Source organism: Myxocyprinus asiaticus, chromosome 40, assembly GCF_019703515.2.
Source record: "Myxocyprinus asiaticus isolate MX2 ecotype Aquarium Trade chromosome 40, UBuf_Myxa_2, whole genome shotgun sequence".
In the NCBI taxonomy this organism is placed as follows: domain Eukaryota; kingdom Metazoa; phylum Chordata; class Actinopteri; order Cypriniformes; family Catostomidae; genus Myxocyprinus; species Myxocyprinus asiaticus.
In genome coordinates this window covers 17820084-17833800 of record NC_059383.1, presented here as the reverse complement: position 1 = coordinate 17833800, position 13717 = coordinate 17820084, and the positions used below count along the sequence as shown (strand labels likewise).

The window sequence follows — 13717 nt, the reverse complement described above, 5'->3', positions numbered from 1 at the left end:
CCATTCACTTGCATTTTAAGGACCTACTGAGCTAAGATATTTTTCTATTTTTCTTTAAATGTGTTCTGGTGAAGAAAGAAAGTCATACACACCTGGGATATCATGAGGGTTAGTAAATAATGAGAGAATTTTCATTTTTGGGTGAACTATCCGTTTAAGTAATCATGTTTTCCAAAAAAGGTAGATCAGAATCTCATTCCTCCCTGTTAAAATACATTTATTTGTTTTCTGTAGTCAATGTGAAGCCTACTTGTGTGAGAAAATAAGTGCAGGTGTGCATTTCTGCAGAAATCAGCTTCATTAAATGTACAACAATGTGAACTGCATGTGTTATCCTGTCTTGTGGATATCTTGGCTTGAGTTTTGTTTGTGTCAGATGTCTGAGTGGATAAATAAGATGGATAACAAACTGAATGTGCGCTTTAATGCGTTATTCATTTATTCATGCCTCTGTTGCTTATACACAGGCACATGACTGATGTGCATTATGCCTAGAGATTTACAGTCACACTATATATATATATATATATATATATATATATATATATATATATATATATATATATAATATACATGTAGGCATTTACCTAGAGAGCTGAATTAATTTAACTGTTTAAATTTGCTTAAACAACCTTATTTGATGAAATCTAAAGGGTAAGTGAGATGGAACAAAAAAGGCAGTGTCGGAAGACTTGCAGGAAAAACGGCAGAAAATCATAAAGGATTTTAAGGTTAGCGAGTCAGTGTTTCTCCTCAAGGGAATGCCAGAGAGGGTTTCTTACAGTACGTTGTTTGCACATTCATGGGTAAAACCATGGTCACAAGTATATGTTGTTTGCTCTGTTAACCTCTCATAAGGGGCATAGAAAATTTTGAGTAGTATGTAGACAGTCGTTTTCTTGACATGGCTAAAGCTCTGGTTCTAAGAAGCTGGGGAATTTTATCGACATCTGTCTGTTATGTGTGGGGAAAAAAAACTCTGCAAGCTGCTCCGTCAGCTGCTCAAACACACTGAGGAACAGAAGATAACATGTGTTAATGTGTATGTGTATTAGCGTAAGGCAGATGCAGGCATGCAATAATGTACTTCACTTTCAAGTACACAATCCTTGTGGAATTTTAGACCAGTTTATAGCAATTTTTTCTGATTTACTCAGCATGCACACAGTATATGGGCAGCCTGCATAGATGCTACCCGTACCCACACTGAGCCACACAAAATGGCACATATATTTTGACTTGGACTGCTTATTTGTTTCTCAGGATTATGCACTTTAAATATGAAAATCTCCCCAGAACACCCTTTAAATGCTGTGTTCTCTAGTTTTATTTCTGGATTATGTGTACTGCTGTCCACAGCATTGAATCATTTATTATATGCCTAAATGCTTTGAAAATTATTTTTACATGGCTTGTTGTATGTATGTACACTTTCCTGGTGAAATGAACATTAGAGGCGCTACTACAATGACTTTCATTCACTTTCACACAAATCACAAGTAAAACGGCAGATTATCAGTTCATAAACACATACTTTTCGCCCTGTTCCTCTCACAATGCTATCTTCAAAACACGTTTACTATAGTGTATGACTTGTAAGGTGATACATTTACATTTACAAGCATATTCAAGTGCGATCATGTTGCACGGGATCTCAACTGATAGAATGTTGCATGCACTTGCTGGGGTATGAGTCCTGAAGAGCATGCGAGTCATCGTCATGGGAGTCGAAAGTGTCATAGAAACTTAATTTTTCTTTTTCATCTCTCATTTGCTCTTATAACCAGGGCCATAGCAAGGTATTCTGGGCCCCCTGATGGTATATTGCTCTGGGCCCCTTTCCTATTAAAATATACAGTTCAATAATTTGTTGTCAGTGATGACTCTAAGACATTATAGATATTACAGTTTCATTTACTGTTAATGCATGATTTTCTGTAAAGCTGCTTTGAAACGATGTGTGTTATGAAAGGCGCTATACAAATAAAAATGGCTTGACTTGACTTGTGGGGCCCTTCTGGACCTGTGGGCCCCTAGAATCATTTCCACCTTTCACCCCACTGACACTATCGGTTTGGTTTTAGTTGTAAGTTTTAGGGTACGTTTTGTTGATTTAAAACTCGATAGAGCATTAACCTTAAAAATCTAATCTGTTTTTCATCTCACATTTACTTTTATAACACTATCGTTTAGGTTTTAGGTTTAAGTGGTAGGGAGGTAAGTTTTGTTGGTTTAAAATCTGATAGAGCATTAACCTTAAAACCTCTTCTGTTTGAGAGCTTTTAATTCCACACAGTGGACATTTCAATTTGGAACTGCCATGATATGTGTAATGAACAATTTAATTTTGCACAAAATGACCCCCCAGTAATTTTCATGAGACCAAGTTGCAGCCAACATTTACATGTCCCGGTATTTCAGCCATGCCTACTAGTGGGTAGGAAAAAGGCATTTTGCTTTGTTTCTTTGGTGTGGGTTGCATGTTTGACACCCTTTAGCTCATCTCAGTGTGTTCTCAAGGTACAAAGTGCATGGAAAGAGTGTTGTTGAGGGCTAGGTTTTTATTTTAGATTATAGATGGATGCTGTTAAGGGTATGGGAGAAATGTGGTCAGCAGCAACTGTTAGTGCCACCCTGCCCTGCCAAACATACCAGTGTCATGCATACGCACTGAAAACCCTATTAAGTTGACTGTACTCAATTGATTGAATAAACTTGTTCCCACAATTGAATTGCGTAATGACATCTCCAAAAGTTATTCACTATTTAATTTAAGGTAACTAGTAGCAAGTAGACTTAGTTCAAATTTGATATTTAAATGTTGTTGTTTCTACTTAATATTTTTAATTGAAAGGACTAAAATTTAGGTCATACAATAATGCATCTCAGGTAAAAAAGATTACAACAGATTCAGTCTATGCCACTAAAATTCATATAAACCTGTACTTCAGATGCACATGCACAGGGTGAACTGAAATAAAGTCAACAGTGTCCAACTTGACCAAAGGGGACAAAGATCACCCTAATGATGTCATTGCACGAAACACCTATTTGCAACAAAACAACAAAAATAATACTTGTAGCAACTTGTAAGAGCTAAAACCTCTTTGAATTCTTAACAACTATTTAAATGCCCCCATTAGTTCCCTTTGACCAAGAAAACATAATTCCCCATAGCCTCAATTTTGTACTCAGTCGTTTGAGTTATTAACACTTAAAATCTCAAGTCTATACATTTTTTAAATAAATACGTTCAAGGAACTTAGATATTTGAGTTATTAGCACACAACTTGACATTTCAAGTAATGTTTAATTAGGGCAACTTGATTTTTCCAGTAATGACAACATTACGGTTTACAGTGTGCTAAGTAAAAAAAAAAATCAGTGCACCCCTACAACCATTCTTACACTTGCCTGGATTCTAGCAGGAAAAGATCCAAATTTACAGAAGGTGAGTATGATTAGCCAAATGCACGTTACAGTGTTGTAACTATTTGATAAAATTATTATAAGTCAGGAAAAACTATATATTGTTTATTTTTGGGTTCTGCCATTTTTTTTATTTTTTATTAATTTATTTATTTATTTTTGGGTAGTACCTAGTAAAGACATTATGGGAAATCATTGTGGAAAGAGAGGCAGAATGAGATTGGGGCAGTCATGTTGCTGTCTAGATGTGAAACTATGCACCATGATTTCTTTTATGGTCACTATTCCAATTTCTAATATTAGTATAAACACATGATGTTTTTTGTTCCCACAGTCACAAATCTTCTAACACAATGCGATTACCATGTTGCAGCTCTAACATTAGCATACAGCTCAGTGGTGATGATGCCGCCAGGTGATGCCTCTGAGGGCTAGACAGCAGCCCCCCTATTGCAGAAAAGCCTTGTGACCTTCCCTCAATGCTTCATGTCCACCCCCAGCCCCCAATGCTAACTGTGACTCCGAAGCCCCCCTCTGAGTGGTGCCATGAGCATTCTGTAGAAAAATAGCAATAAATCCAACAAAATTGCACACAGAGAAACTAATAAATAGCCTTAATTAAATGAATGTTTTGCAAATCTATTTTTATTGTTATAAAGCTGAACAGTTAGACAGGATTTCACACGTATTGTCCAGGCACAGTCTGTTGTGCAGATTGTTGACAGACACTGCAAAAATAACTATAATTATATTACAGTAGCTGTGTGCAGCAGTGTTCAAATATCAGGCAGATATTAGAATTCCTACAAAATGCCACATACAAATAACATAAAATATAGTAGCGGTGTATCGTAGATAATCATTTTACTTACAGTATTTATCACTACTGCATTAAAAAAAACAATCAGATTACTGTATACTGTGCCATTTTAAGCATTTCTGTTATGTTGAGCATTGCAAAATTGTGCTCGTTGTTTTCGTTAAGGAACAATTCTTCCAGAGAGGAAATTTCTGTCATTATTTACTCAACATCATGTTTTTCCAAACCTGTATGCTTTTATTTAATCAGTGGAATCCAAAAGGAGAATTTTTGAAGAATTGTCACACAGCTCTTTTCCATGCAAAGACAGTTTATGGCAATCACATCTGCAAAGAACTTTCATATAAAAGCATTGAAGTGTGTTAAGATTCTTCAAAATGTATCCTCTTGTGTTCCAGACTGATCTCACTGTGAATTCGGCAACAGTAGTCTGAAGGTTCTTTAGCTAGACTTTGACTATTCTTATCGTAATTCAAAGCACTGCCCCCACTAGCTGAAACGGAAAGTGTTTTACAACATGTGGACACGTGCAAGCTCCAGTTTATGGGTGAAATGTCCACAGAGGGGCACCAAAAGCAAGTTGTTTTTAGTTGCAAGTAATGTAATATATTGAAGAGGAATGCATATTTTTAAGGCTGTCAAGTCATTTTTATTTGTAAAGCACTTTTCACAACACACATCGTTTCAAAGCAGCTTTACAGAAAATCATGCATTAACAGAAAATGAAACTGTAATATCTATAAATTCACGATTATGAAATTTGACTGATGGTTAAGTGTCAATCAAATAATTGCGATTATAACGATTATTTGTCTGTTTTAGCGCTATGATCATTAATTGTCTCTTTTAGGGCTTTCACGATTAATTGTCATATAAATTGTCATAAATTGCTTTTAAGACTTCAAAAACGTATGAATGGCATTAAAATATTTTTAAAAATATCAAAATATTTCAAAATATTTAAAATATGTTTTTCTTTTTGGTCAGCTTTAGTTTTTGTCAGTTTTACATTTACACTGTTGTTTACACTTTTTTCATACTGGAAAGTGTATTTATATTTTTGTATTTCATTATTTATACATGTGTGTGTGTATATATATATATATATATATATATATATATATATATATATATATATATATATATATACAGTACTGTGCAAAAGTTGCATAGTGAGGATGTCTTCAAAAATTATGACATAACTAGTTTTCATTTATCACTTAATGTCATACAAAGTCCAGTAAACATAAAAAAAAAAGTTAAATCAATATTTGATGTGACCACCTTTGCCTTTAAAACAGCACCAGTTCTCCTAGGTACACCTGGACACAGTTTTTCTTGGTTGTTGACAGATAGGATGTTCCAAGCTTCTTGGAGAATTCACCACAGTTCTTCTATCTATTTAGGCTGTCTCAATTGCTTCTGTCTCTTCATTTAATCCCAGACTGACTTAATGTTCAGTGGGGGGCTTTGTGGGGGCCATGCCATCTGTTGCAGGGCTCCCTGTTCTTCTATTCTAATCTTTTCTATTAGCAAAAGTAATGTTTGCGAGTCTAACATTTATATTTCCTATTGACACACTAAAGATGAAGATATAAATAACCATCTTAAGACAAATGCTTTTGTGAAACATCTTATGTGCCTAAGACTTTTACACAGTACTGTATATATACACTATATATACAAAACTTCAAAAGTTTTGAAACACTTGACTGAAATGTTTCTCATGATCTTAAAAATCTTTTGATCTGAAGGCGTATGCTTAAATGTTTTAAATTAGTTTTGTAGACAAAAATATAATTGTGCCACCATATTAATTTATTTCATTATAAAACTAAAATTATAAATATGTATATATATATATATATATAAAGTTTTTGAAATTGATGACTTGGACCAAATATTAAAGAAAAGCAGCCAATAAGTGCCCAACGTAGATGGGAACACCTTCAATACTGTTTAAAAGCATCCCAGAGTGATACCTCAAGAAGTTGGTTGAGAAAATGTCAAGAGTACATGTCTGCAAATTCTAGGCAAAGGGTGACTACTTTGAAAATGCTTTTGGTGCCAGATGGGCTGGTTTGAGTATTTCTGTAACTGCTGATCTCCTGGGAGTTTCACATAAAACAGTCTCTAGAATTTACTCTGAATTTTGCCAAAAACAAAAAGCATCCAGTGAGCGTCAGTTCTGCCGATGAATACGACTTGTTGATGTGACAGATCAACAGAGAATGGCCAGACTGGTTCAGACAGATGTATATGCACTACCGGTCAAAAGTTTTGAAACACTTACTCATTCTTTATTATAATTTTTTTTAAATTTTTTTTTTTTTTTATATATTTTAGAATAATAGTAAAGTCATTAAAACTATGGAATAACATGGGAATTATGTTGTGACTAAACAAAATCCAAAATAAATCAAAACTGTGCAGACATGTACTCTTGACATTTTCTCAACCAACTTCTTGAGGTATCACCCTGGGATGCTTTTTAAACAGTATTGAAGGAGTTCCCATCTATGTTGGGCACTTATTGGCTGCTTTTCTTTATTTTTTTGGTCCAAGTCATCAATTTCAAAAAAGTTTTTATTTTATTAAATTTTAGTTTTATAATGAAATAAATTAATATGGTGGCACAATTATATTTTTGTCTACAAAACTAATTTCAAACATTTAAGCATACGCCTTTTAAGATCATGAGAAACATTTCAGTCAAGTGTTTCAGAACTTTTGACCGGTAGTGTATATAATTATATATATATAATATTATATTACATAATATTATATTATGTTGCAATAGTCAAATATTTCTGTCCTAATTTCTTCACTTTCATACGTTTATTTTTATGCTCTTTAAACACACGTGCCCTTATTTCTCATTAAACAAAACCTGTGACATTTTTTTCATCTTTATCACTCCACAGAAAGAGTAAGCATGCGTCTTCTCCTCTGTGTCATTAACACTGCGTGTATAAACCCGCTATGGACAGGATAATTTGCCATTACACGATCTTTCAAAGTGAAGCCGAAGCGTTTTGTGTTCACTATCATAGTTTATATTTGATTGTTTGTATTTTGTTGGGAGTTTGGCTTGAGCCCCTGCTGACAGCGTGCGCAATAGAGCATCTTCCAGACAGGAGCTGCTCTGGTTGACATCTGCAATGCGGCTCAGTGACACTCGGAGTTCAACTGAATGACACACAAACGCTTCTTTGATGGCATTTATATATTTGCAAAAAATTCCCTCATTTGGGCATCAAAATATAATTGGTATTGAAGTGTACAATAATCACGGTTATCTTTACTCCACTAATGGTAAGGTTTAGGTTGGGGTGTAGAGTCCATAAAATATGCATTCCTCTTCACTGTATTGCATCCTGTTCAGCTGAAAGGAACTCACTTCACAACTAGCTTTTGGCGACCTCTCCTGGTCATAAATGGAGCTCACACAAGCCTATACGCCCTACAACACTTACCGCTTTGGCCACCTGGGGCAATGTTTTACGTTTTGGTAAGCATATACCGATTTTTGCCAAAAAAAAAAAAAAAAAATCCAACCTACTCTTTCCGATTTCATTGTGAGATCAGGCTGATCTGAGAGGGAAAAACGGAACCTCCTAATTGCATTTGTCATTGATTATGTGAACGTGAATGCTTCCTGGTTTCAACACAGGATGACAACCCGGGTCTGTTATGCTGCTGGTGCAACATGCTATACAGTAAGTCGTGCCACAGGAAAAGGCAAAATAATGCAAAAGAACTTATGCAAAAATGTCTGATGGGAGATGCCGCTTGTCAGTAACTCGGCGAAATGGGGTCAATGTCAGGGTACCAGAACATTCAGTAGCAACATGTTTACTTTCTGTTGTATTCCACTAAAAAGATAACAGCACACAGGTTTGGAACAACATGAGGGTGAGTAAAAATGTCAGAATTTTCATTTTGTGTGAACTATTTCTTGAGCATCAATAAAGTGTTGTTAGTTTTATCTGTGACATGTTTATAACCTATGAATCTCAAGCACACATTCATTGCTTAGAGATTTCTAAAGTGCCAGTCCCTCTTTCTTCTAGTACAAACCAGTTGGCAATTCATAGATTCAGGACAGTTTAGATTTGAGGACACATCTGAAATATACCTGCCTCTAAGCTGCTTTAGTCGACTCACTGTAAAGATAAGATCAGATTTTCTTCTTCGGTACAACTTTCACTCATCACTCACTCTTTCCTTAACACATTCCCCCTTTCTACATCTTTCATTTTTGTAGCTGTTGGCCGACCACCTGCCTTGCTTGACAGAGATTAATGGTCCCAGATGAATGTGCTGTGCTCTTCTTTGTAGAATTTAACACAACGTAGCCACAGTGGCTGCAATTAACAGCAGATTAATGTCCTCCTTATCAATGAGTTTACTGTGTGTGTACACTGGCGCTGTGTGAGCTGGGCTGTCTCTGTCAGCCGCAGGAAGAGCACTGCTAACTACAGGGATTAGTTTAACTGTTAGACAGACACTTATTATGTTGTGAACTCTAGTTATTGTATAAGTGTTTCTGAACACATGCTTGACCTTTCTGAATAAAGTGTCCAATAGTTTAAAGGGTTAGTTCAACAAATGGTACAAATTCTCACAAAAATTTTGAAGAATGCTACCACTGCTATTTTTTTTTCTCCATACAATGAAACCGAATAGTGACTGAGGCATTCTGCCTAACATCTCCTTTCGTGTTCCACAGAAAGTCATACGGGTTTGTGTAAGTAAAGACAGAATTTTCATTTTGGGGTTAACTTGGTGAATTTGTCTCAGGTAAAATATTTCTATTCAGTTCTCAAACCACTGTTACTCAGAGCTCTGAACCACAGTCTTTAGAATCTTAATAACAATATTCCATGTTTCATTTGCATTACAGTACAAATGCCACACAAAGTCATGTAAATAATCCATTGATACAAGTATGCTGTATTGCTGGTTGTTTGTTTGTTTACATATTTATTTGTTTATTCGAACATACAGTAAATCTCATTTATAATCTTCTCATTTCACTGCCATTTTTGTCTTGGTAATGAGGTCCTACTCAAATGCTCTGCCCGTCTCTATAGCAACATAGAGTGACAAACCGTGATGATTCCTTCATTTGGAACGGGTTTAGATCAGCCTGGTAAAGGAGCGGATATGTTAAGTCCCAATATTGCATGCAAAGCCATGAAATGTTCGCTTTCAGCAATTTTGAATTTTGCTGGTATCTTAACTTTCTTTTCATGATCCATTACATTTATGCAACGGCTAGATACAGAAGAAGATGAATATCAGAGATTTGAAAAAAGGGGTATTTTACATGCTCTACAACCTTGTCTTTTGTTGTGAAATGTTCACAGATAAGTGAACAACACAGTTCAAAAGCCCATGGGGAAGAAAGTGCTGTTTGTGAGTTTAAAGGAAGTGAAGAAGAATGAAAAATGATAGGAATAGTTAGAGGAAAAGATACATTGGGATTCAAAATTCCACTAACGAAAATGCTTTTATTTTGCTTTCTTTCATTTAATAAATTTTTTCCATTACAAATTATATTATCAGCATAACAATTTCAGTAAAAAGTAAAAAAATTAAAATAATAATAGCATCAATTTCAGAATTTTTTAGTATTTCATATGTCTCCCTTTTGCTTTAATGACAGCATGCACTGAAGCTGGCATGAAAGTTTGTGAAGATCCCCTGAAGATCTTGTACAAAATCTGACCTTTTGAACAAAATTTGATTAACACAGACAAAATGAAGAATCTTAAATTCTAACTTATTCATTTTATATCATAACATTTTTGTCATTTTTGTTTTCCATATTTTTGTTTAAAAAAAGTTTAAAATACAGATTTTGAATCCCAGATTCCTACTATATGTTTGTTATCGACAATTTATTTATTTTACAATTTTCATTCCTATCAGCGTTGGTGAATTTTTAGATATTTTTCTAATGGTTTAGTTAAGCATGCTGTGTCTGTTCTAAAAGTGTATAATGTTTTTGTGTTTGCTGAGTCTGTGGGAGAAAACAACGTTTTAAAAGATTGGTATAGATAAAGGGTAGGGGACACGAAGGAGGCATATGTTTCCCAGACAACGGCTAGCTCCTGCCAAAACAGGTCTTCTTCCCTTATGGTGACTATAGTGCTTGAAGTCCGCTGATGTCTGTTCATGACAGAAGAGCGTTTCGAAGTTGTTCAAAGTATTGTGTGTGTAAGAATGTGTGTCTGGGTCTGTTCTTGTTTACACAATGAGGCCTGTTTAAACATCTGTGTGCCAAGACTTTCACAGTCTCTCACTACTGTCTAAGGACGCGTATTGTATTTATGTGTGGATATGTACACACACACACTTTTGATGGATGCCACATAAAACACACACAGTCACAGCTCCCAATTTCCCATGTCGGGACTCATACAGTATGAGGTTGTCATTTCTCATAATCTCTGCTTTTTGTTTGTCTAATCAGATTATAACTCACGGACCAAAATCATGCTGTAAATGAAAACATGGGATCCAGAATGGATTAAGGAGATTCTTAAGTGACTTGAATAATGTTTTCATGTTTGCTGTTTTGTGTTGCTCTTTACAAGGTTTGGACGACTGTCTACAGCAGTACATTAAGAACTTTGAGCAGGAGAAGGTGGGTGGGGAACAGCTGTTGAGAATCACCCATCAGGAGCTTGAGGACCTGGGAGTCTCTCGAATTGGCCACCAGGAACTCATTCTGGAGGCAGTGGACTTGCTTTGTGCATTGGTGAGCACATTATAGATACACACACACACACACACACACACACACATGTTGGTGTGGCTATCCTTATGAGAACTCTCCATAGACATAATGATTTTTATACTGTATGAAATATAGATTCTATCCCCTAACCCTAACCCTAAACCTAACCCTCACAAAAAACTTTCTGCATTTTTACATTTTCAAAAAAACATTGTTTAGTAAGTATTTTAAGCAATTTGAATTATGGGAACACTAGAAATGTCCTCATAAATCACATTTATAGCATAATACCCTTGTAATTACCAGTTTGTAACCTAAACATTTCCTCGTAAACCACCCAAACCCACCCACCCACACACACACACACACACACACACACACACACAGACAGAGAGAGGTGCATCATGTTCTCACCAAACACAAATTATAACTGCTTAACTGGGCAAGTGAGTTGTACAATAGCTTGTTGGGGAGTACCTTTGCTTAATTTCAGACATTTATGGCAGATATTTTTTATAACTGATAATAATTTAAATGATATATTAACAATTAAAATGGACACATGGCTGCATGGCAAGCTTTTTGCTCTTTGTAATTTTCTCAGGTAACCTAAAAATGTGCTTCCAAATTAACTGGCTTAACTCAAGTCAAAATTGTTATTTAATCAGTAAATCAACCTAACAAAATAGGTCATACCAATGAAAGGCACTTTTATGGGTTAAATCAAGTAAAAATAGATCCTTGAGGTAGCAATTGCAGGTTACCACGTTTAGTGTATGTTCAAATGATCATGTCTTTGATTCCATCCATTCTCTTGTTCATTGCATCTTACATCCACCTGCCACTCCTATTACAGATGTCTTTCTAAATCAGCCAGGACCTCGTTTCCCAGTAACTAATAATCTTAGCGGTTAAGAGCATTTTCTACAAGCAATTCTATGAACGTTCATTATTTTTTACGTGCGTTCCCAAAACTGCACTTAACATGAACGAGCGAGGACGCGCTTTACGTGCTACTTAAGAGAGTCGCTGTCCATGCAACAGTGCTGAAATGTGAATGTATAGTGCTGCTCTTCATTGTAACTTTATTATATTTGTGCGTAACTTTACAATCATTTGTAATTTACCTCGCTAATATTTGTTTAAAAACATTTTCTTAAATGTTCGACCTAATTAACTACATATTTACATATTGTTTTACAATAATTTTGTGCAATCTATTTCTTTTACACAATCTGCTTCCATAATCAGGTGTGCATGTTTAATATTTCGTTTTCACAAATTTATCTCGATATGAAAGCTTCCAGGATAAGTGAAGACAGCAGAGGCCCCGTGTATGATCCTGCTAATTACAAGCATTCATTGAATATTACGAGGTTCACCGTGTTATCACGCAGCGCAAAATAAGGAGACGTTTAGAAGATGCGCTTTAGGGACATTCACCAATATTGCAGAGGTCTGCACTTTACTCCCAAAATTGATAACGGTACAGCAATGCTGCATGTGTGGTGTGACACAACTTGTAGTGCTGGCGAAAGCGCCTTTGAGTGTCAAATAGGAAGAGGAGACAAGGATGATAAGCCAATATATACTGACGATTTTCATGCAGTTATTGACTTTTTTCTTCTCTCTCTGATTTTAATTTAAACAGTTGTCTGCATCAATCATGCCACCTCTTTGCTGCTACCAACTTGTCCAACGAGTCCACACAAATAACGTAATTCTTTTACTAATTAATCTATTCATCCATTTATATAGACTATCTATTTTATGCATTTCGTTATTATTATTATTATTATTATTATTATTATTATTATTAGACTTGTCTGTTAAAATAAAAAATAAATAAAACATAGGTATCCTGATATTAAAGTTTTAGCATAAAGTGTAGATATTTAAAGTGTAGGTATTAAAATTGTATCAGGTGTAATTTCGTGTTTGTCCTGCAGGTGTCTGCATAAGTCTATGTGCTTACGGTGCTCTTAGCGCTGTACGAGTACTCCAGAGCACTCGTTAATCTATGAGCGTTTTCAAGTACTATTTAAGTTACGATGCTTTTGGGAAATGGGCCGCAAAACTAAGATGAATTGTAAGATAGATTCTACAATCTACTTAGGCTTACAGTGCTTTTAGGAAATGAGGCCCAGGCCATTTTAATGGGTCATTTTTGCCCAATTTTCGATTTTGAATGTTATTTTGTCAAATAAGTGGGGGGTTTTTTTTTCACTTCTTGAGTGTCAAATACTGTAAGTGAAATTGATTTCAGCAGTTTTGTGTACTTCTCATTTGTCATAATTAAATTGTGTTATGAAGATATTGGCATTATACTGGCCATTGTTCCAGTCTCCTCTCTAGATTTTGGCATTAAAAACCTGTGTCGGTCAATCACTAGAAATTACCTTTCAAATTACCTAACTTGTTTTTCCCATGCTGCCTGTATGTTTGTTGTAATTGCATCCTGTGCAATTAATTTTAGCCGAAAACAAACATTTCAAATCCTTGAAAATCCCATGGATTATCCCTCAGTTTCCCCACTGTCATCCTGCACACAGTTTCCAGGCTGTTCTAAAGGGGGACAGAGAAATAAGGACGATGATGCAGAAGGAGGCAAAGAGAGGTGGAGTGACAGTGTAAGAATGTGTGGGTAGAAAACTGGCAGCAGTCGGGTGAGAGAAGGATAGCAAATTAAAACAGGAGAGAAAGGCGCCGAGGGAGTGCAA

The 13717-nt window shown here is 35.5% G+C and overlaps 1 protein-coding gene across 2 annotated transcripts in view; it reads left to right on the top strand.

Moving 5' to 3' along the window:
- The window catches only part of LOC127431314 (connector enhancer of kinase suppressor of ras 2-like), a 68334-nt gene that overhangs the window by 2115 nt on the left and 52502 nt on the right, over positions 1-13717 (top strand). For both annotated transcript variants that reach the window (XM_051681706.1, XM_051681707.1), the window contains exon 2: positions 10855-11018. In XM_051681706.1, the coding sequence (XP_051537666.1) occupies positions 10855-11018 (164 nt within the window). The remainder of the gene's footprint in view (positions 1-10854; positions 11019-13717) is intronic.